Source organism: Salvelinus alpinus, chromosome 15 (genome assembly GCF_045679555.1).
Source record: "Salvelinus alpinus chromosome 15, SLU_Salpinus.1, whole genome shotgun sequence".
NCBI lineage: Eukaryota > Metazoa > Chordata > Actinopteri > Salmoniformes > Salmonidae > Salvelinus > Salvelinus alpinus.
The window spans coordinates 9649520-9675239 of NC_092100.1; the positions used below are offsets into that span (position 1 = coordinate 9649520).

Consider the following 25720-nt stretch of genomic DNA (forward strand, 5'->3'; position numbering starts at 1 on the left):
CTGTCTGGTTGGCGGCTCTGGCAGATCCTGTCTGGCTGGCGGCTCTGGCAGATCCTGTCTGGCTGGCGGCTCTGGCAGATCCTGTCTGATTGGCGGCTCTGGCAGATCCTGTCTGATTGGCGGCTCTGGCAGATCCTGTCTGGTTGGCGGCTCTGGCAGATCCTGTCTGGTTGGCGGCTCTGGCAGATCCTGTCTGGCGGACGGCTCTAGCGGCTCCTGTCTGGCGGACGGCTCTAGCGGCTCCTGTCTGGCGGACGGCTCTGTAGGCTCATGGCAGACGGGCGGCTTTGCAGGCTCATGGCAGACGGGCGGCTTTGCAGGCTCATTGCAGACGGATGGCTCAGACGGCGCTGGGGAGACGGATGGCTCAGATGGCGCTGGGGAGACGGATGGCTCAGATGGCGCTGGGTAGACGGATGGCTCAGACGGCGCTGGGGAGACGGATGGCTCAGATGGCGCTCGGGAGACGGATGGCTCAGATAGGATAAGGCGCACTGTAGACCTGGTGCGTGGTGCCGGAACTGGAGGCACCGGGCTAAGGACACGCACCTTCATACTAGTGCGGGGAGCAGGGACAGGGCACACTGAACTCTCAAAGCGTACTCTATACCTGGTGCGTGGTACCGGCACTGGTGGCACCTCAGGACTAGTACGGGGAGAAGTGACAGTGTGTACAGGACTTAGGAGACGCACAGGTGGCTTAGTGCGTGGGGCCGGAACTGGAGGCACCGAACTGGATACACGCACTATAGGGAGAGTGCGTGGAGGAGGAACAGGGCTCTGGAAATGCCCTGGTAGCCTAGTGCGTAGTGTAGGCACTGTAGGTACTAGGCTGGGGCGGGGAGGTGGCACCGGAAATACCGGACCGTGCAGGCGTACTGGCTCTCTTGAGCATTGAGCCTGCCCAACCTTACCTGGTTGAATGCTCCCGGTCGCCCGCCCAGTGCGGGGAGGTGGAATAACCCGCACCGGGCTGTGTAGGCGAACCGGGGAAACCATGCGTAAGGCAGGTGCCATGTATGCCGGCCCGAGGAGACGCACTGGAGACCAGACGCGTTGAGCCGGCCTCATGACACCTGGCTCAATGCCCAATCTAGCCCTACCAGTGCGGGGAGGTGGAATAACCCGCACCGGGCTATGCACACGTACAGGAGACACCGTGCGCTCTACTGCGTAACACGGTGTCTGCCCGTACTCCCGCTCTCCACGGTTAGCCTGGGAAGTGGGCGCAGGTCTCCTACCTGCCCTAGGCCCACTACCCCTTAGCCCCCCCCCCAAGAAATTTTTGGGAGTTACTCACGGGCTTTTCGGGCTTCCGTGCAAGACGCGTCCCCTCATAACGCCGGTTCCTCTCTCTATTTTCCTCCGCTCTCCGAGCTGCCTCCAGCCGTTCCCATGGACGGTGATTTACTTTAGCCCATGGTCCTTCTCCGTTAAATATTTGCTCCCAACTCCACAAGTCCTGTATACTTGCCCGTTGCTCCAAATTACGCTGCTTGGCTCTGGATTGGTGGGTGGTTCTGTAACGGGTGACGCTCTCCTCATCCTCGGATGAGGTGAGGAGAGAAGGATCTTCAGACCAAAATGCAGCTTGAGGGAAATAAGCCATCTTTATTATAAATACGACGATGGCAACACGAAAACACAAACACTTTCAAATTTACAAAACAAGAAAACGACGTATACGAAACCTGAACATAAACTTACATAACTAACACGTAACACTTACGGACAGGAAACATACTACATCGAAACGAAACGAACAACCGAAACAATCCCGTATGGTGTAAGACATAACACAGACACAGGAGACAACCACCCACAAACAAACACTGTGAACAGCCTACCTAAATATGACTCTCAATTAGAGGAACGCCAAACACCTGCCTCCAATTGAGAGCCATACCAGGCAACCCTAAACCAACATAGAAACAGATAACATAGAATGCCCACCCAAACTCACGTCCTGACCAACTAACACACAAAACTAAACAGAAAACAGGTCAGGAACGTGACAAAATGATGTCCACTTCGTTGTGTTTGGGTTTGAAACAACATCCACAAACACCATATTGTTGCCTAACGGTGAGTTTTAAAAGCATGATACTGTTTTGATGATGAGTGTTTGATGGATTGCATTTGCATTGATGTCAAAGTGGTTAGAGATACAATAGCGCCCTGAGTACCAGGCCATTAGGACCTGATGGAGGGACAATAGAGCCCTGAGTACCAGGCCATTAGGACCTGATGGAGGGACAGTAGAGCCCTGAGTACCAGACCATTAGGACCTGATGGAGGGACAGTAGAGCCCTGAGTACCAGACCATTAGGACCTGATGGAGGGACAGTAGAGCCCTGAGTACCAGACCATTAGGACCTGACGGAGGGACAATAGAGCTCTGAGTACCAGGCCATTAGGACCTGATGGAGGGACAGTAGAGCCCTGAGTACCAGGCCATTAGGACCTGATGGAGGGACAATAGAGCCCTGAGTACTAGGCCATTAGGACCTGATGGAGGGACAATAGAGCCCTGAGTACCAGACCATTAGGACCTGATGGAGGGACAGTAGAGCCCTGAGTACCAGACCATTAGGACCTGATGGAGGGGCAGTAGAGCCCTGAGTACCAGACCATTAGGACCTGATGGAGGGACAATAGAGCCCTGAGTACCAGGCCCTTAGGGCCTGATGGAGGGACAATAGAGCCCTGAGTACCAGACCATTAGGACCTGATGGAGGGACAGTAGAGCCCTGAGTACCAGACCATTAGGACCTGATGGAGGGGCAGTAGAGCCCTGAGTACCAGACCATTAGGACCTGATGGAGGGACAGTAGAGCCCTGAGTACCAGACCATTAGGACCTGATGGAGGGACAGTAGAGCCCTGAGTACCAGGCCATTAGGACCTGATGGAGGGACAATAGAGCCCTGAGTACCAGGCCATTAGGGCCTGATGGAGGGACAATAGAGCCCTGAGTACCAGACCATTAGGACCTGATGGAGGGACAGTAGAGCCCTGAGTACCAGGCCATTAGGGCCTGATGGAGGGACAATAGAGCCCTGAGTACCAGACCATTAGGACCTGATGGAGGGACAGTAGAGCCCTGAGTACCAGACCATTAGGACCTGATGGAGGGACAGTAGAGCCCTGAGTGTACCAGACCATACCAACGCATGTCTAGAGTGCATAAGAGGAGACTGCCGGTAATACGGTCACCGTAACAGCCCTAGACTGGACCATCTGTGTAGCAGAGCTAGACTCTCTAGCGTCCTGATGTGTTGGTGACAGAGTGGGGTGCAATGTGAGCTTTCAGGCGTCTGCAGTTCTGCTCAGTATCAGCATGGATGTGTTTGAATTTATGTCTCTCAAAGCAACTGGGTCAACCAAGGAATGTTTATTGGTGGTCACTGGTCAGCGTCAGTCACCAAGGAAAGATGTTAGCTACCTCTTATGTGCAAACATTCAGGTATAGTGAGGATTGTTGATGATAAATGACAAATTCAAACAAGAATTGTTATTTTCTTCAGTGCTTTTCATCCCATCACCCTTTTGAACTTAAAAAGTAGACTCAAGAGAAATTACATGGCTACGAGCAGCACCGCAGATATTGAGATGAGCGAGATATGAAAGATTTCGCTCTACCAGTCACACACAGTATCTGCACATGTGCATGGGTTCACTTCACACTGTTAGAGCGTGGGGTAGGTATGGGACAAAAACAGCTGAGAAGTTGAGCCTCACGCTTTAACGCTCTTAGTTGTGGAAATTGACCCCACTATGCTGTTGACTTTGTGCACCTACGTCATATCGCTGAGTCATGGTTTACTAGATAGTGCTAAATACAACAGTTCTGTTAATTAAGCTAATTTCATTACCTGTGTCTCAGTGCTCTATGTTCTCCCTCATATGAAAATACACAAGTCAATGTCAGAAAGGGAATATAAAAATAAAAAAAAGAGGGAACACTAGCAATTCAATTTCCAAATGTAGACTCGTATGACTTAATTAGCATGTGGCTACAAAACAGTATCCTATATGAACCTGGTTATGTCATGGTAAAAAAACAAAAACACTAACCAGGAACCAAACAATGTGAAAGGTGAACATAGAGGAGGTGATCTCGTATCCCTTTTGAATGGCCGAAGAGTAACCGGGAAGAACTTGCATTGGTGGTAGTGTGTGTGTGACACTACAACATGTTCTGAAAACATGTCCAGTACGGGACAGCTGGGTAATGTGGAAGGCAGGAGTTAAGAGGAAACTCATTGGTCATGGATAGAGCTGTTTAAATGGAACCATCTGGAGATGTATGATTAACTAGTACAGTACTGTAAACCTGTGGACTGCCTGATAGTTAGTCTATGGGCAGAGAGGTGGACAAACTGTACTGCAACTGTTAACACTTGGGAGTAATTACTTGTTACTTTTATTTCTTATCCGTTTTTTTTTTTTTTTTAACTGCATTGTTGGTTAAGGGCTCGTAAGCATTTCACTGTAAGGTCTACTACACCTGTTGTATTCGGCGCATGTGACTAATGAAATTTGATTTGAAAGTGTATGGGCAGGACAGGGAGTGGAGAAAGCTGTATAATGAAATCTAAATACTCTCAGAGTGAAGTAAATAAAGATTATGAAATGTTTAAGTACTGTATTCCTCTACTGATGAAACCATTTCACAACAGTGGGATCCATAGCCTTGTCGGTGATGACAGAGACAGCTGATAGCATCAGTAATTACTGCAGCGTCAATGTGTGTGTTGCTGCGTTGTCAGTCAGCACTGCAGAATCAGGGCTCCTCAAAACGGTGGTGCAGCCAACAACCAACGTCTCCTGACCTGGAGTTGTCAGCCTTTCCTCTCCTGGCCAACTGAGGCTCTCGCCGTTCTCCCTCCCTCCCTCTACTGTTTATACAGTAGCTGCACATCAGTTCCCCCCTCCTCTCCTCTCTTCCCTAGGCTTGATTCACACACCTTGATCTCTCTCCCTCCATCTCTCGCATTTACTAAGTCTGCTGTCTCTCACTGTCTCTCTTTCCTTCTCTTGTTCTCCCCCCCTTTCCCTGCATCAACCTCTCTCCCTCCCCCTCTTGCTTTTGGAAAGAATCTGCTGCAAAGTGGGGCTGTTTCAAGGTTCAGACTTCTGATTAGATAAGAGCTATTGAAACTGCAGGGAGGGGCTTTGCAACTGATAATACTGCACAGCTGCACTATAGCACTGAAACAATGTGTGTGTGTGTGTGTGTGTGTGTGTGTGTGTGTGTGTGTGTGTGTGTGTGTGTGTGTGTGTGTGTGTGTGTGTGTGTGTGTGTGTGTGTGTGTGTGTGTGTGTGTGTGTGTGTGTGTGTGTGTATGTATGTGTGTGTATGTGTATGTGTGCGTGTGTGTGTGCCACTCCCTGGAGATGAGATCACCAGGCCACATGGCATTAAGGTCAGGGGAGCAGAGCAGCACGGACTGTGTTGATACCACAACAGCACAGAGACATAACAACAGGAGATAAGACACATCATGACCCAGACGAGTCATACACATAGGACACATCCTGACCCAGACGAGTCATACACATAGGACACATCGTGACCCAGACGAGTCATACACATAGGACACATCGTGACCCAGACGAGTCATACACATAGGACACATCGTGACCCAGACGAGTCATACACATAGGACACATCGTGACCCAGACGAGTCATACACATAGGACACATCGTGACCCAGACGAGTCATACACATAGGACACATCGTGACCCAGACGAGTCATACACATAGGACACATCGTGACCCAGACGAGTCATACACATAGGACACATCGTGACCCAGACGAGTCATACACATAGGACACATCGTGACCCAGACGAGTCATACACATAGGACACATCGTGACCCAGACGAGTCATACACATAGGACACATCGTGACCCAGACGAGTCATACACATAGGACACATCGTGACCCAGACGAGTCATACACATAGGACACATCGTGACCCAGACGAGTCATACACATAGGACACATCGTGACCCAGACGAGTCATACACATAGGACACATCGTGACCCAGACGAGTCATACACATAGGACACATCGTGACCCAGACGAGTCATACACATAGGACACATCGTGACCCAGACGAGTCATACACATAGGACACATCGTGACCCAGACGAGTCATACACATAGGACACATCCTGACCCAGACGAGTCATACACATAGGACACATCCTGACCCAGACGAGTCATACACATAGGACACATCCTGACCCAGACGAGTCATACACATAGGACACATCGTGACCCAGACGAGTCATACACATAGTACACATCGTGACCCAGACGAGTCATACACATAGGACACATCGTGACCCAGACGAGTCATACACATAGGACACATCGTGACCCAGACGAGTCATACACATAGGACACATCGTGACCCAGACGAGTCATACACATAGGACACATCGTGACCCAGACGAGTCATACACATAGGACACATCCTGACCCAGACGAGTCATACACATAGGACACATCGTGACCCAGACGAGTCATACACATAGGACACATCCTGACCCAGACGAGTCATACACATAGGACACATCCTGACCCAGACGAGTCATACACATAGGATTAGGGATATATTGGTGAACATATTTGAATCGGACGACATTAGCTAAAAATGCCAACATCGGTATCGGCCAATGTCTAGTTTAACGCCCGATGTGCAAAACCGATGTCAAAGCTGACGTGCATACCTATATAACATAGGTAAATCAAATCAAATCAAATGTATTTATATAGCCCTTCGTACATCAGCTGATATCTCAAAGTGCTGTACAGAAAACATAATGACGATGACGTAATGACGCCACGTAAAATGTTGCGCTATGCGAAGTCCCATAGGGTGGCGCACAATTGGCCCAGTGTCGTCCGGGTTTGGCCGGGGTAGGCCGTCATTGTAAATAAGAATTTGTTCTTAACTGACTTGCCATGTTAACTTCTCTAGGGTAGGTGAGACGCTAACGTCCCACCAGGCCAACATCCGGTGAAACTGCAGAGAGCTAACATTTTAAATACACACCATTCGTTGAATTAAGCATTCTTGTAAATACATGTATCTTACATCATTTAAAAGATGAACGTCTTGTTATTAATCCAGCCGCTGTGTCAGATTTCAAAAAGGTTTACTGCAAAAGCAAACATGCGATTTTCTGAGGACGGCGCCCCACACACACACACAAGTATTACTAGCATTTTCCAACCAAGCATTAGCATCACGAAAGTCAGAAATAACAATAAAATAAATTGCTTACCATTGAAGATCTTCCTCTGGTGGCAATGCCAAGTGTCCTAACTACACAGTGAATGTTCGTTTTGTTTGATAAAATCTATTTTTATAGCCTAACACGAAACATTTGTAAACTGGTTGCGTCGTGATTTCCCTCTCATTCAACTTTGGACGAAGCGTTCGTGGTAATTACACACACTAAACAAACGTTTATCCAGTCATGGTTGGTTTCATTGCAATCCTCTGGTTGTTACTAACACAACCATACATGATGGCTCTTTTCCCGGGACGTATTGACCGAAACAAACCGATTTGAAGACACCAATCAATGACCTCATTGCGCACCAATGGTAGGACCGGTCTATCGTTGATTGACTGTATTTTGGCCCAATGACCACTGATCATCTTGAAATCTAGCTTGGAAGATAGCCAATGAGCTGAGGTAAACGGCAACATGTAATGGTTATACGTTTGAAGACCAGCCTTTGTCGTAAACTCTGGCGTAAAAGAGGTTCATTCGCCATTGCAAATCCTACTTGACGGAGCCACAAGTGTTACGCATAGCAGTACATATTCAATAGCATTTTCAACAAGTTTATATATTTAAATTATGGCGAATAAATCAGGAAAAGCTAAAACAAAGTCTAGGTATACAGATTTAACCCAAATTATAGAGGAAATTGATAGAGACAGCCCCCCATCTCACAGCTAGCCTTCAGGGAGCTGCTCATCCAGGAAAGTCCACTGCAGCACCTTCTGCTCCGTCAACCAGTGGTGTTCACCTGCCCAGATTCATCTCTGCAGGCATGAATGTGCCTCAGGGCAAAAAGGGCACAGTGGGGAGGCGACGTTGTGCCCTTTGTCACAGGAAATGCCCCATCACCTGCACCACCTGTTCAGTAAGCCTCTGCTTTACAGCAGAAAGAGACTGCTATGGGCCATGGCACCAGGACTGAGGGTCTTCACAATATTTATCTATTTATTTATTTATAAAATATACAATATTGTAAATAGAAAATGTGTAAATAGTTACCCTTGTTATTTGTTTGTTTATTATTCCCCCCCCCCATATATATATATTTATTTTGGGGGTGTGTTAGAATAGCATTTATGTATTTTGTATATAGTTATTTCCTTCAAAATGTATCACTGTACCAATTCGGCCACTTGGGTACATTTGGGTACATTTGTGTGGGACACCTGGGTGACTTCATGCTCAATGTCATGTAGCTCGCTCATTTTTGAAGTTATCTGTCTAAAACTTTGCTCAGCTATTGTTGCCATCTTATGTTCTCCATTCAAATCATCCACAGCATCCTATCTGTATGTTTGGCTGTTCTTGGTCATTTGAAAGATGATGCAGCAACAATAAAAAACAGAAAACGTATGTTTATTTCCTTGTATTTTCTTCTACCAGATCTATTGTGTTATATTCTCCTACATTCAATTCACATTTCCACACAATTCAGAGTGTTTCCTTTCAAATGATACCAAGAATATGCATATCCTTGCTTCTGTGCCTGAGCTACAGGCAGTTAGATTAAGGTATGTCTTTAGGCGGGAATTGAGAAGAAGGGGGGGTACCCCAAAGAAGTTAAATATAGGTTCAATAAATACAATTTTAAAATGTAGTTTAACAAGTGGATTATTTTCACTAGTAGTTGCTTAATAGCCTCTGCTTACTACTCCCAACCAAACGCCTGTGACTTGATAAATCCATGGGATTTCTTTTCACAGAATCTCTGTCGGTACATTTGGGTAATAAGTGAAGTTGGTTTCACTGAATCTCCGTCGGTACATTTTGGTAATAAATGAAGTTGGTTTCACTGAATCTCCGTCGGTACATTTGGGTAATAAGTGGAGGTGGTGTCACTGAATCTCCGTCGGTACATTTGGGTAATAAGTGGAGGGGGTGTCACTGAATCTCCGTCGGTACATTTGGGTAATAAGTGGAGGGGGTGTCACTGATATATTTGTTTGCTCATCTATCACTAATCAGAAACATTTAGCATGCAATAATAGGTCTATTATTTTGCTCGATCGTGTAAAGGCAACTCCAAAATCCTGCGGATGTTGTGAAATAAGAACACGAGACTATAAATATAGATTGCTGTTATTTTCTAATAAGTATCATGATGAAGAAACCTTCACAATATAAGCCCCTTACACCTGCTCCCCTAATAAAAGGGGAGTGAGGGTATGAAAGAGATGAAACGTGGATCAAAAGAGCATGGGCTTGTCTCTGCTTCGGTTTCAAAATACAGCTTTTTACTATATGACAGCGGTTCCACACGTATGCCACGATGCAAGTTGTGTGAGAAAAATATTTGTATTTTATTCTGTTATATTTAATTATATTCTTACTACAAAATATGTGTGTTGACTGTGTTCGGGGTAGGTGTGTCTTGTCTGTTTAATTAACAAAATAAATGAACTATTGATTTCATTCATTTGGATGTAACAAACATTCCATTGTTAAAAAAAAAAAAAAAAATCATTAGTCTTATGTTGCTTAGGACCTGCCTAAACGAATCAATTATGGACTATTTTTGATGGTGTATATTGACAAGGTAAACATCTACTGTTCTGCCATTGAGCAAGGCAGATAACCCACTGTTTCCCGGGCGCCGAAGACGTGGATGTCGATTAAGGCAGCCCCCCGCACCTCTCTGATTCAGAGGGGTTGGGTTAAATGCAGAAGACACTTTTCAGTTGAATGCGTTCAGTTGTACAACTGACTAGGTATCCCCCTTTCCTTTCAATGGACTTATTACAATAGATGCCCACCCACATCACAAGACTGTGGTAAAAATAGGCCTGTTTGTAAAGGGTGTCAAATAAACATTACCCAATTTGTTTTACAGACAAAATACCATTCATCCAAAGTGAAAGCAGTAATAGTCATAAGGTCAGTGACTGAACCTAAGCAGGGTCGGGCTGGTTTGGATGGGAGGTGACCTGGGAACACCAGGGGCTGAAAGCTAAGGTCAGTGACTACTAAACCGTACTGTCAGTCAGTCAGGTATTATAAACAGAACTTGTCACTTTTATATGTTTATGGCAAAAAAACGAAATATAAGTTTGTCTATTCTATTTGCTTTGGCAATGTAAAAATACGTTTTTGTTCATTGGCAAGTTCTGTTGTTTGTTGTTCGGGCATTTTTTTTTCTGGAGGCAAGTCAGTTTTAAGCCGAAGTCTACGCCCCCCCTTCATCTGTGATTGGTCAACAGTAAGGATTAATTCAAAGAGGGACCACTCACTTTCAAAATGGACAAACAGTACTATTGACGCTTTTTTCTCGTTTTTTCAAGCAACGGTCTTGTAAGGGAGTATGCGAGCACACTCATTTGGTTCGGCTAGCCGAGTTCGGATAGGGGCCAGCCGAACTGAAGCATTTTGACGCCTTTACACAGAGCATGTGCGTTACACAACACGGCCATTTTGTGCCTCTATATTAAGAGTGCGTTTCGTGGTGAGAGGGGCAGGAAAAGGGTCGATTCACCGGCTTTCCGCTTTCTGTCCCAGGCGAAGCTTGGTAAGGAGGGGGGGGAAGAGAGGAGGAGGGCCTCTTCACACAGGCGGACACGGAAGGGGGGGGAGAGAAAGTGGGGCGGTGTAGTGTAGTGTCGGGTTTCCTTCCCCCACAGCTGGGGTCAAATGGGTCACCAACCAGCCCCCCCCCCCTTCATCTCCCCTCATTTCAGAGGCCCAGCATGCAGGAAGTGCTAACCTTGCACACACACCCCTCCCTCTTCACCCCCACTTCTCCTTTAGCTGTGAGCTCTACCCCAAGAGGCTGCTGTTCTAAAACAAGGCTTGACATTCAGGTCAATTTGTCAGTGGCATTTGGCTCAACCCTATTGGCCCGGGCCAATATCTCACAGGGTAGTGGATGATGTGTGTATCATTTCAATATCAGGTGATTTTATCTTTAATTAAAATCGGACTGACCAAACTAGCCTATAATAACCTACCCTTCATTTTTTTATTTATTATTTATATTTATTGGGGGAAAAATGAAACTTTATGCAATCTCAAAAAGGGTGTTATTGTTAGGTGATTTTGACCAATCAGCAGGCTACAGTTGTAGGGCCCTATAAAATCAGTATTATCTTTTGCTTATATTCTATTTTTCGGTTGAGTTTTTCTGGGTTTTTCCCCATTAGTTTCTACTCTCAAAATCACACTTTGGGGTTGCCCTTTAAATACAATTGTGCACCTAGCAAGAAACCGTTGTTTTTGACTCACTTTTTGACTCACTCCCATCTCACTTCCTACCATCTCTGTGTGATTCTGTCTCCTCTCACTTCCTACCATCTCTGTGTGATTCTGTCTCCTCTCACTTCCTACCATCTCTGTGTGATTCTTTCTCCTCTCACTTCCTACCATCTCTGTGTGATTCTGTCTCCTCTCACTTCCTACCATCTCTGTGTGATTCTGTCTCCTCTCACTTCCTACCATCTCTGTGTGATTCTGTCTCCTCTCACTTCCTACCATCTCTGTGTGATTCTGTCTCCTCTCACTTCCTACCATCTCTGTGTGATTCTGTCTCCTCTCACTTCCTACCATCTCTGTGTGATTCTGTCCCCTCTCACTTCCTACCATCTCTGTGTGATTCTGTCTCCTCTCACTTCCTACCATCTCTGTGTGATTCTGTCTCCTCTCACTTCCTACCATCTCTGTGTGATTCTGTCTCCTCTCACTTCCTACCATCTCTGTGTGATTCTGTCTCCTCTCACTTCCTACCATCTCTGTGTGATTCTGTCTCCTCTCACTTCTTACCATCTCTGTGTGATTCTGTCTCCTCTCACTTCCTACCATCTCTGTGTGATTCTGTCTCCTCTCACTTCCTACCATCTCTGTGTGATTCTGTCTCCTCTCACTTCCTACCATCTCTGTGTGATTCTGTCTCCTCTCACTTCCTACCATCTCTGTGTGATTCTGTCTCCTCTCACTTCCTACCATCTCTGTGTGATTCTGTCTCCTCTCACTTCCTACCATCTCTGTGTGATTCTGTCTCCTCTCACTTCCTACCATCTCTGTGTGATTCTGTCTCCTCTCACTTCCTACCATCTCTGTGTGATTCTGTCTCCTCTCACTTCCTACCATCTCTGTGTGATTCTGTCCCCTCTCACTTCCTACCATCTCTGTGTGATTCTGTCTCCTCTCACTTCCTACCATCTCTGTGTGATTCTGTCTCCTCTCACTTCCTACCATCTCTGTGTGATTCTGTCTCCTCTCACTTCCTACCATCTCTGTGTGATTCTGTCCCATCTCACTTCCTACCATCTCTGTGTGATTCTGTCTCCTCTCACTTCCTACCATCTCTGTGTGATTCTGTCTCCTCTCACTTCCTACCATCTCTGTGTGATTCTGTCTCCTCTCACTTCCTACCATCTCTGTGTGATTCTTTCTCCTCTCACTTCCTACCATCTCTGTGTGATTCTGTCTCCTCTCACTTCCTACCATCTCTGTGTGATTCTGTCTCCTCTCACTTCCTACCATCTCTGTGTGATTCTGTCTCCTCTCACTTCCTACCATCTCTGTGTGATTCTGTCTCCTCTCACTTCCTACCATCTCTGTGTGATTCTGTCTCCTCTCACTTCCTACCATCTCTGTGTGATTCTGTCTCCTCTCACTTCCTACCATCTCTGTGTGATTCTGTCCCCTCTCACTTCCTACCATCTCTGTGTGATTCTGTCTCCTCTCACTTCCTACCATCTCTGTGTGATTCTGTCTCCTCTCACTTCCTACCATCTCTGTGTGATTCTGTCTCCTCTCACTTCCTACCATCTCTGTGTGATTCTGTCTCCTCTCACTTCCTACCATCTCTGTGTGATTCTGTCTCCTCTCACTTCCTACCATCTCTGTGTGATTCTGTCTCCTCTCACTTCCTACCATCTCTGTGTGATTCTGTCTCCTCTCACTTCCTACCATCTCTGTGTGATTCTGTCCCCTCTCACTTCCTACCATCTCTGTGTGATTCTGTCTCCTCTCACTTCCTACCATCTCTGTGTGATTCTGTCTCCTCTCACTTCCTACCATCTCTGTGTGATTCTGTCTCCTCTCACTTCCTACCATCTCTGTGTGATTCTGTCTCCTCTCACTTCCTACCATCTCTGTGTGATTCTGTCTCCTCTCACTTCCTACCATCTCTGTGTGATTCTGTCCCCTCTCACTTCCTACCATCTCTGTGTGATTCTGTCCCATCTCACTTCCTACCATCTCTGTGTGATTCTGTCTCCTCTCATCCTCTCTTTACTCCTGCTCTGATTTCACAGACACAATAAAACTGTGTTCTCTCCCTCTTCTTTACTCTCTTGTGAGGAACTGTGCTTCCTTGTGCACGACTGTGTGTTTTCACCTTCATCCTCAGTATTGTTCATTTGAAGCATGTATCATACGTTGTCATCTGAGAGGCAGACAATCTATGATGCTACGGCTCAAATGATCAAAATCAGAGCTTTTCATTCCGTCTCTCCTCACATGTCGCCTCCCCCACTCCTCCTCTCTCCCGACCTTTTCACTCCTTGACCCCTCCTCACATATCGCCTCCCCCACTCCTCCTCTCTCTCGGTCTCTCTTGGTCTCTCTCTCCTCACATATCGCCTCCCCCACTCCTCCCGGTCTCTCTTGGTCTCTCTCTCCTCACATATCGCCTCCCCCACTCCTCCTCTCTCCCGGTCTCTCTTGGTCTCTCTCTCCTCACATATCGCCTCACCCACTCCTCCTCTCTCCCGGTCTCTCTTGGTCTCTCTCTCCTCACATATCGCCTCCCCCACTCCTCCTCTCTCCTCACATATCGCCTCCCCCACTCCTCCTCCCTCCCGGTCTCTCTCTCTGGTGAGTAATGGGGCGGATGGAGTGGTGTTCTCCACAGTTCCTGGGACTTATTAGGAAAACACAACTTCTATACATTCTGCGCGCCCCACACAAACACACACACTTTTTCCCGCAGACTCGAAGCGAGACGGTTCGGAGTGCCGCAAACATTAAAAACGGCTCCTTTGTTGCGGAGAAGAAAATTAGGCCTACTATGCTGCTACACTAAAGTCTTGTGGATTTTCCACTTATTAAAAAAGGGTTTTAACTCGGTATAAGAAACGATGCTTTCGACTGTCCTTAAAAAAACAAGTCTCTGTCTCTCTTTGGTTGGAGCTCGATTGCGTTGAGACGTTGGCGTAAAGTAAAGGTGTCTTTTCCATCTGCTAGCTCCGGCCTGCTAGCTGTCTGAATCACCGTGTCTCCAGCTCGCCTAGCTACTCACTGGACCCTATGATCACTCAGCTATGCATGCCTCTCCCTAAATGTCAATATGCCTTGTCTACTGCTGTTTTGGTTAGTGATTATTGTCTTATTTCACTGTAGAGCCTCCAGCCCTGCTCAATATGCCTTAGCTAGCCCTTTTGTTCCACCCCCCACACATGCGGTGACCTAACCTGGCTTAAATGGTGCCTCTAGAGACAAAACCTCTCTCATCATCACTCAATGCCTAGGTTTACCTCCACTGTATTCACATCCTACCATACCTTTGTCTGTACATTATGCCTTGAATCTATTCTTCCGCGCCCAGATGTCTGCTCCTTTTACTCTCTGTTCCAAATGCACTAGACGACCAGTTCTTATAGCCTTTAGCCGTACACTTATCCTACTCCTCCTCTGTTCCTCTGGTGATGTGGAGGTTAATCCAGGCCTTGCAGTCCCCAGCATCACTCCCATTCCCCAGACGCTCTCATTTGTTGACTTTTGTAACCGTAAAAGCCTTGGTTTCATGCATGTTAACATTAGAAGCTTCCTCCCTAAGTTTGTTTTATTCACTGCTTTAGCACACTCCGCCAACCCAGATGTCCTAGCCGTGTCTGAATCCTGGCTTAGGAAGGCCACCAAAAATCCTGAAATTTCCATCCCTAACTATAACATTTTCCGACAAGATAGAACTGACAAAGGGGGCGGAGTTGCAATCTACTGCAGAGATAGTCTGCAGAGTTCTGTCATACTATCCAGGTCTGTGCCCCAAAAATTCGAGCTTCTACTTTTAAAAATCCACCTTTTCAGAAACAAGACTCTCACCATTGCCGTTTGTTATAGACCCCCTTCAGCCCCCAGCTCTGCCCTGGACACCATATATGACTTGATCGCCCCCATCCATCTTCAGAGTTCGTACTGTTAGGTGACCTAAACTGGGACATGCTTAACACCCCGGCCGTCCTACAATCTAAGCTAGATGCCCTCAATCTCACACAAATTATCAAGAAACCTACCAGGTACAACCCTAAATCCGTAACCATGGGCACCCTCTTAAATATCATCCTGACCAACTTTCTCTCTAAATACACCTCTGCTGTCTTCAACCAGATCTCAGCGATCACTGCCTCATTGCCTGCGTGCGTAATGGGTCTGCGGTCAAACAACCAACCCTCATCACTGTCAAACGCTCCCTAAAACAGATATAGCCCTTGGTTCACCACAGACTTAACTGCCCTTGTCCAGCACAAAAACATCCTGTGGCGTTCTGCATTAGCATCGAATAGCCCCCGCTATATGCAACTTTTCAGGGAAGTCAGGAACCAATATACAAAGTCAGTTAGGAAAGCTAAGGCTAGCTTTTTCAAACAGAAATTTGCATCCTGTAGCACTAATTCCCAAAAGTTTTGGGACACTGTAAAGTCCATGGAGAATAAGAGCACCTCCTCCCAGCTGCCCACTGCACTGAGGATAGGAAACACCGTCACCACCAATAAATCCACAATAATCAATAGTTTCAATAAGCATTTTTCTACGGCTGGCCATGCTTTCCACCTGGCTACCCCTACCCCGGCCAACATCTCAGCACCCCCTGCAGCAATTTGCCCAAGCCCGCCCCCCCCGTGCTTCTCCTTCACCCAAATCCAGACAGCTGATGTTCTGAAAGAGCTGCAAAATCTGGACCCCTACAAATCAGCTGGGCTAGACAATCTAGACCCTCTCTTTCTAAAACTTTCCGCCAAAATTGTTGCAACCCCTATTACTAGCCTATCCTCTCTTTTGTATCGTCTGAGATCCCCAAAAATTGCCACGGTCATCCCCCTCTACAAAGGGGGAGACACTCTAGACCCAAACTGTTATAGACCTATATCCACCCTGCCTTTCTAAAATCTTCGAAAGCCAAGTTAACAAACAGATCACCGACCATTTCGAATCCCACCGTACCTTCTCCAATATGCAATCTGGTTTCCGAGCTGGTCATGGTTGCACCTCAGCCACGCTCAAGGTCCTAAACGATATCATAAACGCCATCGATAAAAGACAGTAACTGTGCAGCCGTCTTCATCAACCTGGCCAAGGCTTTTGACTCTGTCAATCACCACATTCTTATTGGCAGACTCAACAGCCTTGGCTTCTCAAATGACTGCCTCGCCTGGTTCACCAACTACTTCTCAGACAGAGTTCAGTGTGTCAAATCGGAGGGCCTGTTGTCCGGACCTCTGGCAGTCTCTATGGGAGTGCCACAGAGTTCACTTCTCGGGCCGACTCTTTTCTCTGTATACATCATTGATGTCGATCTTGCTGCTGGTGATTCTCTGATCCACCTCTACGCAGACGACACCATTCTGTTTACATCTGGCCCTTCTTTGGACACTGTGCTAATAAACCTTCAAACGAGCTTCAACGCCATACAACACTCCTTCCGTGGCCTCCAACTGCTTTTAAATGCTAGTAAAACTAAGTGCATGCTCTTCAACCGATTGCTGCCCACACACTCCCGCCCGATTAGCATCACTACTCTGGACGGTTCTGAATTAGAATATGTGGACAAATACCTAGGTGTCTGGTTGGACTGTAAACTCTCCTTCCACACTCACATTAAGCACCTCCAATCCAAAATGAAATCTAGAATCGGCTTCCTATTTCGCAACAAAGCATCCTTCACTCATGCTGCCAAACATACCCTTGTAAAACTGACTATCCTACCGATCCTTGACTTCGGCGATGTCATTTACAAAATAGCCTCCAACACTCTACTCAGAAAACTGGATGTAGTCTATCACAGTGCCATCCGTTTTGTCACCAAAGCCCCATATACTACCCACCACTGCAACCTGTATGCTCTCGTTGGCTGGCCCTCGCTTCATACTCGACGCCAAACCCACTGGCTCCAGGTCATCTGTAAGTCTTTGCTAGGTAAAGTCCCGCCTTATCTCAGCTCACTGGTCACCATAGCAACACCCACCCGTAGCAGCGCTCCAGCAGGTATATTTCACTGGTCACCCCCAAAGCAAACACTTCCTTTGGTCGCCTTTCCTTACAGTTCTCTGCTGCCAATGACTGGAACGAATTGCAAAAATCACTGAAGCTGGAGTCTTATATCTCCCTCTCTAACTTTAAGCATCAGCTGTCAGAGCAGCTTACCGATCGCTGTACCTGTACACAGCCAATCTGTGAATAGCACACCCGACTATCTCATCCCCATATTATTACTTACCCTCTTGCTCTTTTGCACCCCAGTATCTCTAATTGCACATCATCATCTGCACATATATATCACTCCAGTATTAATACTAAATTGTACTTATTTCGCCACTATGACCTATTTATTGCCTACCTCCCTAATCTTCTACATTTGCACACACTGTACATAGATTTTTCTATTGTGTTATTGACTGTACATTTGTTTATGTGTAACTGTGTTGTTGTTTTGGTCGCACTGCTTTGCTTTATCTTGGCCAGGTCGCAGTTATAATTGAGAACTTGTTCTAAATAAAGCTGAAATAAAAAAAATATATAAAAAAAATACCATGTTAAAATGACGACAATTCCTTTGTTTACAGCTTTGTATTTCTGCAGAGGGTCGTTGAGGGCACCAAGTTAATGGAACACGAGAGAAGCAGGGGATGAGTGGAGGGAGGGAGGGATGGGTACAGTGCCAGAACAGGAAGTCCTGACTGGGCAACAGCCATTTCCTGTGTACTGTGCTGCATGTAAGAGGGGCTCGAGGCAGAAGTTGTGCCTTAGGATCAGCTTTCCCAATCCCATCAGGAGGTACAAGAGGAAACTGACTCTGGATCAGTGCTAAGTGGTAACTTCATCGTAGACCATAAGGGGGCCTTGAGGTAGAATTAAAACACATATCTAGGATCAGAATATCCTAACCCCAATCGTAACATTAACCATGAGGGGGATGCTAAAATATCTGATGTTGTATAAGTGGCTAGGGGACACTTAGGAGAAACCAATAATACATCATATGGGGAGGTTTTTGTGAGTGCGATGCACCTTACCTTGATGTCAAAGTTACAGTCGAAGCGCTTGATGAGCACGATGAAGGCGCCAGTGAGGTTGTCCCGGATAGGGGGTGGGTCGATGGGCTCGCAGGCATTTGCGGGCCGTGCACCAATCAGAAAGCCCTGTTGGTGTGACATCACAGTACAGTTAGAGCATCAGTTATTAGCTGTTTAAGGAACATGGTCAACACGACCAAACAGCGTGTGATGGATTCTGTCGACTAAGTAACTTTACGTTCAAATACCAAAAACAGAAAATTGCGGTGGTGTCCATTTTTATCTTTGCTCTCCTCAACAGAAACATTTGCTGGAAATAAATATTCACTGGATTCTATAATAAATATTCACTGGAAGATCAAACATCTAAAATTAGATCAATTAGACTAGAGAGAAATGGTGAGACACGTACTAAACTAAGATAACAGAAATGACATAACAATTCAATTAAATAAAAAAATGTAAATTGCTAAAGTAACAGTCAATATGGGTCCTGAATTTTGTTTTAATTAAAGCTGCAATATTTAACTTTTTGAAAGAGGGGGGAGGGAGAGAGCACCAGAGAGGGGGGGGGGGAGAGCACCAGAGAGGGGGGCGAGAGGGAGAGAGAGAGCACCAGAGAGGGGGGCGAGAGAGAGAGCACCAGAAAAGGGGGGGGGAGAGAGAGAGCACCAGAGAGAGGGGGGAGGGAGGGAGAGAGAGAGAGAGCAGCAGAGAGAGGGGGGAGGGAGGGGAGAGAGAGAGAGAGCACCAGAGAGAGGGGGAGGGAGGGAGAGAGAGAGCACCAGAGAGGGGGAGGGAGGGAGAGAGAGAGCACCAGAGAGAGGGGGGAGGTAGGGAGAGAGAGAGCACCAGAGAGAGGGGGGCGAGAGGGAGAGAGAGAGCACCAGAGAGGGGGGCGAGAGAGAGAGCACCAGAGAGGGGGGGGGGCGGGAGGGAGAGAGAGAGAGAGAGCACCAGAGAGAGGGGGAGGGAGGGAGAGAGAGAGCACCAGAGAGAGGGGGAGGGAGGGAGAGAGAGAGCACCAGAGAGGGGGGCGAGAGAGCACCAGAGAGGGGGGGGGCGGGAGGGAGAGAGAGAGAGAGCACCAGAAAAGGGGGGGGGAGAGAGAGAGCACCAGAAAAGGGGGGGGAGAGAGAGCACCAGAGAGAGGGGGAGGGAGGGAGAGAGCACCAGAGAGAGGGGGAGGGAGGGAGAGAGAGCACCAGAGAGAGGGGGGAGGGAGGGAGAGAGCGAGCACCAGAGAGGGGAGGGAGGGAGAGAGAGAGCACCAGAGAGAGGGGGGAGGGAGGGAGAGAGAGAGCACCAGAGAGAGGGGGGAGGGAGGGAGGGAGAGAGAGAGAGCACCAGAGAGAGGGGGGAGGGAGGGAGAGAGAGAGCACCAGAGAGGGGGGCGAGAGGGAGAGAGAGAGCACCAGAGAGGGGGGAGGGAGGGAGAGAGAGAGCACCAGAGAGGGGGGGGGGAGGGAGAGAGAGAGCACCAGAGAGAGGGGGAGGGAGGGAGAGAGAGAGCACCAGAGAGAGGGGGGAGGGAGGGAGAGAGAGAGCACCAGAGGGGGGAGGGAGGGAGAGAGAGAGCACCAGAGAGAGGGGGAGGGAGGGAGAGAGAGAGAGAGAGCACCAGAGGGGGGAGGGAGGGAGAGAGCACCAGAGAGAGGGGGGAGGGAGGGAGAGAGAGAGCACCAGAGGGGGGAGGGAGGGAGAGAGAGAGCACCAGAGAGAGGGGGGAGGGGGGAGAGAGAGAGCACCAGAGAGAGGGGGGAGGGAGGGAGAGAGAGAGTACCAGAGAGGGGGGAGGAGGGAGGGAGAGAGAGAGTACCAGAGAGGGGGGAGGGAGGGAGAGCACCAGAGAGGGGGGAGGGAGGAGAGCACCAGAGAGGGGGGAGGGAGGAGAGCACCAGAGAGGGGGGAGGGAGGAGAGCACCAGAGAGGGGGGAGGGAGGAGAGCACCAGAGAGGGGGGAGGGAGGGAGAGCACCAGAGAGGGGGGAGGGAGGGAGAGCACCAGAGAGGGGGGAGGGAGGGAGAGCACCAGAGAGGGGGGAGGGAGGGAGGGAGAGAGAGAGCACCAGAGAGGGAGGGAGGGAGAGAACGAAAGGGGAGAGGGAGGGAGAGAGAAAGCACCAGAGAGGGGGGCGGGGGAGAGAGAGAGAGAGAGCACCAGAGAGGGGTGCGAGAGATAGAGAGAACATGAGAAATGGGGGAGGGAGGGAGAGAGAGCACCAGAGAGGGGGGAGGGAGGGAGAGAGAGAGCACCAGAGATGGGGGGAGGGAGAGAGAGAGAGAGCACCAGAGATGGGGGGGGGGAGGGAGAGAGAGAGAGAGAGCACCAGAGATGGGGGAGGGAGGGAGGGAGAGAGAGAGCACCAGAGATGGGGGAGGGAGGGAGAGAGAGAGAGAGCACCAGAGATGGGGGAGGGAGGGAGGGAGAGAGAGAGCACCAGAGATGGGGGAGGGAGGGAGAGAGAGAGCACCAGAGATGGGGGAGGGAGGGAGAGCGAGAGCACCGGAGATGGGGGAGGGAGGGAGAGCGAGAGCACCAGAGAGGGGGGAGGGAGGGAGGGAGAGAGAGAGCACCAGAGAGGGGGGAGGGAGCACCAGAGAGGGGGGAGGGAGCACCAGAGAGGGGGGAGGGAGGGAGAGAGAGAGCACCAGAGAGGAAGGGAGAGAGAGCAGGAGGGAGGGAGCACCAGAGAGGAGGAAGAGAGAGAGAGAGAACGAGAGAGAGGGGGGAGGGAGAGAGAGAACGAGAGAGAGGGGGGAGGGAGAGAGAGAACGAGAGAGAGGGGGGAGGGAGAGAGAGAACGAGAGAGGGGGGGAGAGAGAGAACGAGAGAGAGGGGGGAGGGAGAGAGAACGAGAGAGAGGGGGGAGGGAGAGAGATCGAGAGAGAGGGGGAGGGAGAGAGAGGGGGGGGGAGAACGAGAGAAGGGGGAGGGAGAGAACGAGAGAGGGGGGAGGGAGAGAACGAGAGAGGGGGGAGGGAGAGAACGAGAGAGGGGGGAGGGAGAGAACGAGAGATGGGGGAGGGAGAGAACGAGAGAGGGGGGAGGGAGAGAACGAGAGAGGGAGGGAGAGAACGAGAGGAGGGAGAGAACGAGAGGAGGAGGGAGAGAACGAGAGGAGGAGGGAGGAGGAGGGAGAGAACGAGAGGAGGAGGGAGAGGGAGAGAGAGAGAGAGAGGGGGAAAAAGAGTGAAAGTGAGTTTGGCTGGTAAACTTGGTGTGAGATGGGTAGCCATATTGGCAGTCCTTGAGTTATAATGCCATTTTCAAGGGAATATCGGTGCCAACATTGGCCAAAATGGTAACATCTATACCCCCAGTGAGTCAGACTCCACAGGGTGTGATGCACAGAGCACTGTGCTAATGAAACCCAGCAGGTCCTGCAGCTCTGGAGTCTCGGACCCGCCTCGGGCATGACTCAGCCTGTCAGAACACAGCCAGAGAGAGGCAGGCCTAATTTCAGGGCCTGATGCTGTCCAATTACACTGAGGTACTGTTCAAGTGTTTCCATTCAGGGAGAGGTGTCCTGGGGTTTCTTCAGTGAGTGAAACGTTCATTACATTGCAGACAGAAATGTAATGAATAGAGCCGAATGACACAATTCTCTTCTACAAGACAGATAATCGTATCTGTTCTGCACATTCTATTTCTATCTGAATATTCTGTAATGTTGTGCCCTCCTGAACAAATTGCTGCTCTCCAGTGTTTTGTACCACTGGCTTCACAGTAACCTCACGCCAGCTGGCTTCACAGTAACCACACGCCAGCTGGCTTCACAGTAACCACACGCCAGCTGGCTTCACAGTAACCTCACGCCAGCTGGCTTCACAGTAACCTCACGCCTACTGGCTTCACAGTAACCACACGCCAGCTGGCTTCACAGTAACCTCACGCCAGCTGGCTTCACAGTAACCACACGCCAGCTGGCTTCACAGTAACCACACGCCAGCTGGCTTCACAGTAACCACACGCCTACTGGCTTCACAGTAACCTCACGCCAGCTGGCTTCACAGTAACCACACGCCAGCTGGCTTCACAGTAACCACACGCCAGCTGGCTTCACAGTAACCACACGCCAGCTGGCTTCACAGTAACCTCACGCCAGCTGGCTTCACAGTAACCACACGCCAGCTGGCTTCACAGTAACCACACGCCAGCTGGCTTCACAGTAACCACACGCCTACTGGCTTCACAGTAACCACACGCCAGCTGGTTTCACAGTAACCTCACGCCAGCTGGTTTCACAGTAACCTCACGCCAGCTGGTTTCACATTGAACCAGATTTATTGATTTGGTAATATCTGTCCCATTTCCTTGCACTATTAAAGGCTGCAATATGTAACTTTATGGGCGACCAGACCAAATTCACATAGAAATGTGTTATAGATATGTAATTCTCATTGAAGACACGTTCTTAAGTTTAGTTGAATCGTTTACTTTCAGTTTTTGTACACCAGCTTAAAAAAAACAATTGAAAAAAACAGTATTATTTGGTTATGTAAATGATATTTCTCAGCGGTTTATATGGTACAATGACTCTCTACTTGCTTGTTTTATCACAAACTGAAATTAGATGAACCATTTGAATTTTAGCAACCAGGAAACGGCAGAGCGATTTCTGCACAGCGCATCTTAAAACCAGTGTAATTGCACATCCTATCAGATGGTTGCCCGGGGTGACAGGCTGAGAGAGAGAGGGTTGTGTCCCAAATTGTTATTTATTTTACCTTTTTTTAACTAGGCAAGTCAGTTAAGAACAAATTCTTATTTACAATGACGGCCTACACCGGCCAAACCCGGACGACACTGGGCCAATTGTGAGCCGCTCTTTGGGACTCCCAATCGCGGCCGGTTGTGATACAGCCTGGAACGGAACCGGGGTCTGTAGTGACACCTCCAGCACTGAGATGCAGTGCCTTAGACTGCTGTGATACAGCCTGGAATGGAACCGGGGTCTGTAGTACTGAGATGCAGGGTCTTAGACCGCTGTTATACAGCCTGGAATGGAACCAGGGTCTGTAGTACTGAGATGCAGGGTCTTAGACCGCTGCGCCACTCGGGAGATAAAATGGCACCCACCCTATTCCCCATATACACAGAGGCCTATAAGGCCCGGTCAGAAGTAGTACACCATGTCGGCAATAGGGTGCGATCTGGGACGCAGCTGAGCTGTAAATTGCTGTGGGATTGGGTGGGGGTGGGGCCTTGACTCAGCACCAGCTACAGCCAGCGGTGAAAGTTTTAGTGGAGGAGCTTGAATTCAGTCTCAGGAGACATGCCAGTGCCTAGAACTTCAAAACAGACCCAGACTTCCTGAATTGCCAGTACTTTTCTCTGTGTATGCACACCCTACACTACTAAGACTGTGTGTGTATGTACACCTTACACTGCTAAGACTGTGTGTGTATGTACACCTTACACTGCTAAGACTGTGTGTGTATGTACACCTTACACTGCTAAGACTGTGTGTGTGTGTGTGTGTGTGTGTGTGTGTGTGTGTATACACCTTACACTGCTACGACTGTGTGTGTGTGTTTTCTGAATGGCAGCGATACAGCTCTTGCAAGCTGCCACATTGAGGTCAATCTCTCCAAATAAAAAAGGATGATCAATGAAAGAGTAAAACATATAGAAACAAACCATCAACTTCCCCCAGAGGATGGACAGCAACTCATATGTACAGGTAACTGTCAAAATAAAGGGTAACACCAACATAGTGTCTTAATAGGGCGTTGGGCCACCACAAACCGACCGGAACAGCTTCAATGCGCCTTTATATTCTACAAGTGTCTGGAACTCTGTTGGAGGGATGCGACATCATTCTTCCACAAGACATTCCATCATTTGGTGTTTTATTGATGTTGGTGGAAAACCCCGTCTCAGGTCCAGCTCCAGAATATCCCGCTAGTGTTCAATTGGGTTGAGATCAGGTGACTGATACACACCCTTTAAACCTCCTTCGGTTCTCTGAGACGCCTCTTTCAAAGTCAAAGATCTCTTCTTCTAGCCAAAATAAAGGGCAACTGGGCATTTTTATACATGTAAGTATGATGGGGATTGTTAATTTCTTAATTAACTCAGGAACCATACCAGTGTGGAAGCAACTGCCTTTCAATGTGCTTTGTATCCCTCATTTACTCAAGTGTTTCCTTCTATGTTGTCAAGTCAATTACAAAAGATTGTTCCATTCTTGATTTGATACAAAGGAGGTAGTGAAGAACTGGCAATGGAAGCTGATAGATGGTCTACTTTATATTGAATCCTGTTTCAAAAAGGAACACAGACTGGAATTCTCACTGGATACCTTCTGCAAAGCCTGCTATGACATCACTGTGCCACTGCCTCACATTTTCACCTGGCTCAGAACAAGCTACAATAGCGCCCCCTGTTGGCAATGGACCCACAAGGAAATGCCTAAACACTCCTCTGTACAGAACACAGTATACTTGAGGGAAAAATACAATAAAACACCTGCCATTTTTTAACGTTATTTTTTTTTTAAAGTTTAACAACCGATTGTTCGTTTCAGGTTTTGAATTCGTGGGCCGATGTTGGTAAATAATTTCCTTACCGTATAAAAGAGGAACCATTTTGGTTCCCGGAGGTGGGTTTCCTCTGACTTTTCAGCATTGACTTGACACAGTGCTGAGAGACTTTCCACACTGGAGGACAGCGTGACTGGATCATGCTTACCCTAACCCAATTGGATGGGGTATTCACTACACATTTCTATCTGTAGGGCATTCACAGACAACACTTCCTCCTCCTGCACTGAGGGATTGCCTAGCGGTCGTGAAACCTAAATCAGACTTTGATTCAAATACTATTTGGAAAATACTTGAGTGTTTTCTTTGGCCTGACAGATTATGAATATTACAATGTTGAGACTTTTTGATTATGTGGTTTCATGGAACAAACTCAATCAAACACAGATTAAGACAGTATTTGAACCCAGGTCTATACCTAATCCCAGTCCGTAAATGTCACTAACGCAGACCCCGTTTACGGATTTGCCTCGGTAATAACAGAGGAAAAACAGAGGAATTATTAAATAGCCTCCAGTTTGCGCAGTTTTAAGCAGATTAAAATGAATGAATCTAAAAATCAGATTAGTATAGAAGGTTTCATAGATACCACTGCACACAAAGAGGAGCAGCTCAACGGATTCAACTGTATTG

The 25720-nt window shown here is 48.1% G+C and overlaps 1 protein-coding gene across 2 annotated transcripts in view; it reads right to left on the reverse strand.

Moving 5' to 3' along the window:
- Positions 1–25720, reverse strand: part of LOC139539447 (E3 ubiquitin-protein ligase RNF13-like) — a 74068-nt gene that overhangs the window by 33649 nt on the left and 14699 nt on the right. For both annotated transcript variants that reach the window (XM_071342411.1, XM_071342412.1), the window contains exon 4: positions 18540–18665. In XM_071342411.1, coding sequence (XP_071198512.1) covers positions 18540–18665 — 126 coding nt within the window. The remainder of the gene's footprint in view (positions 1–18539; positions 18666–25720) is intronic.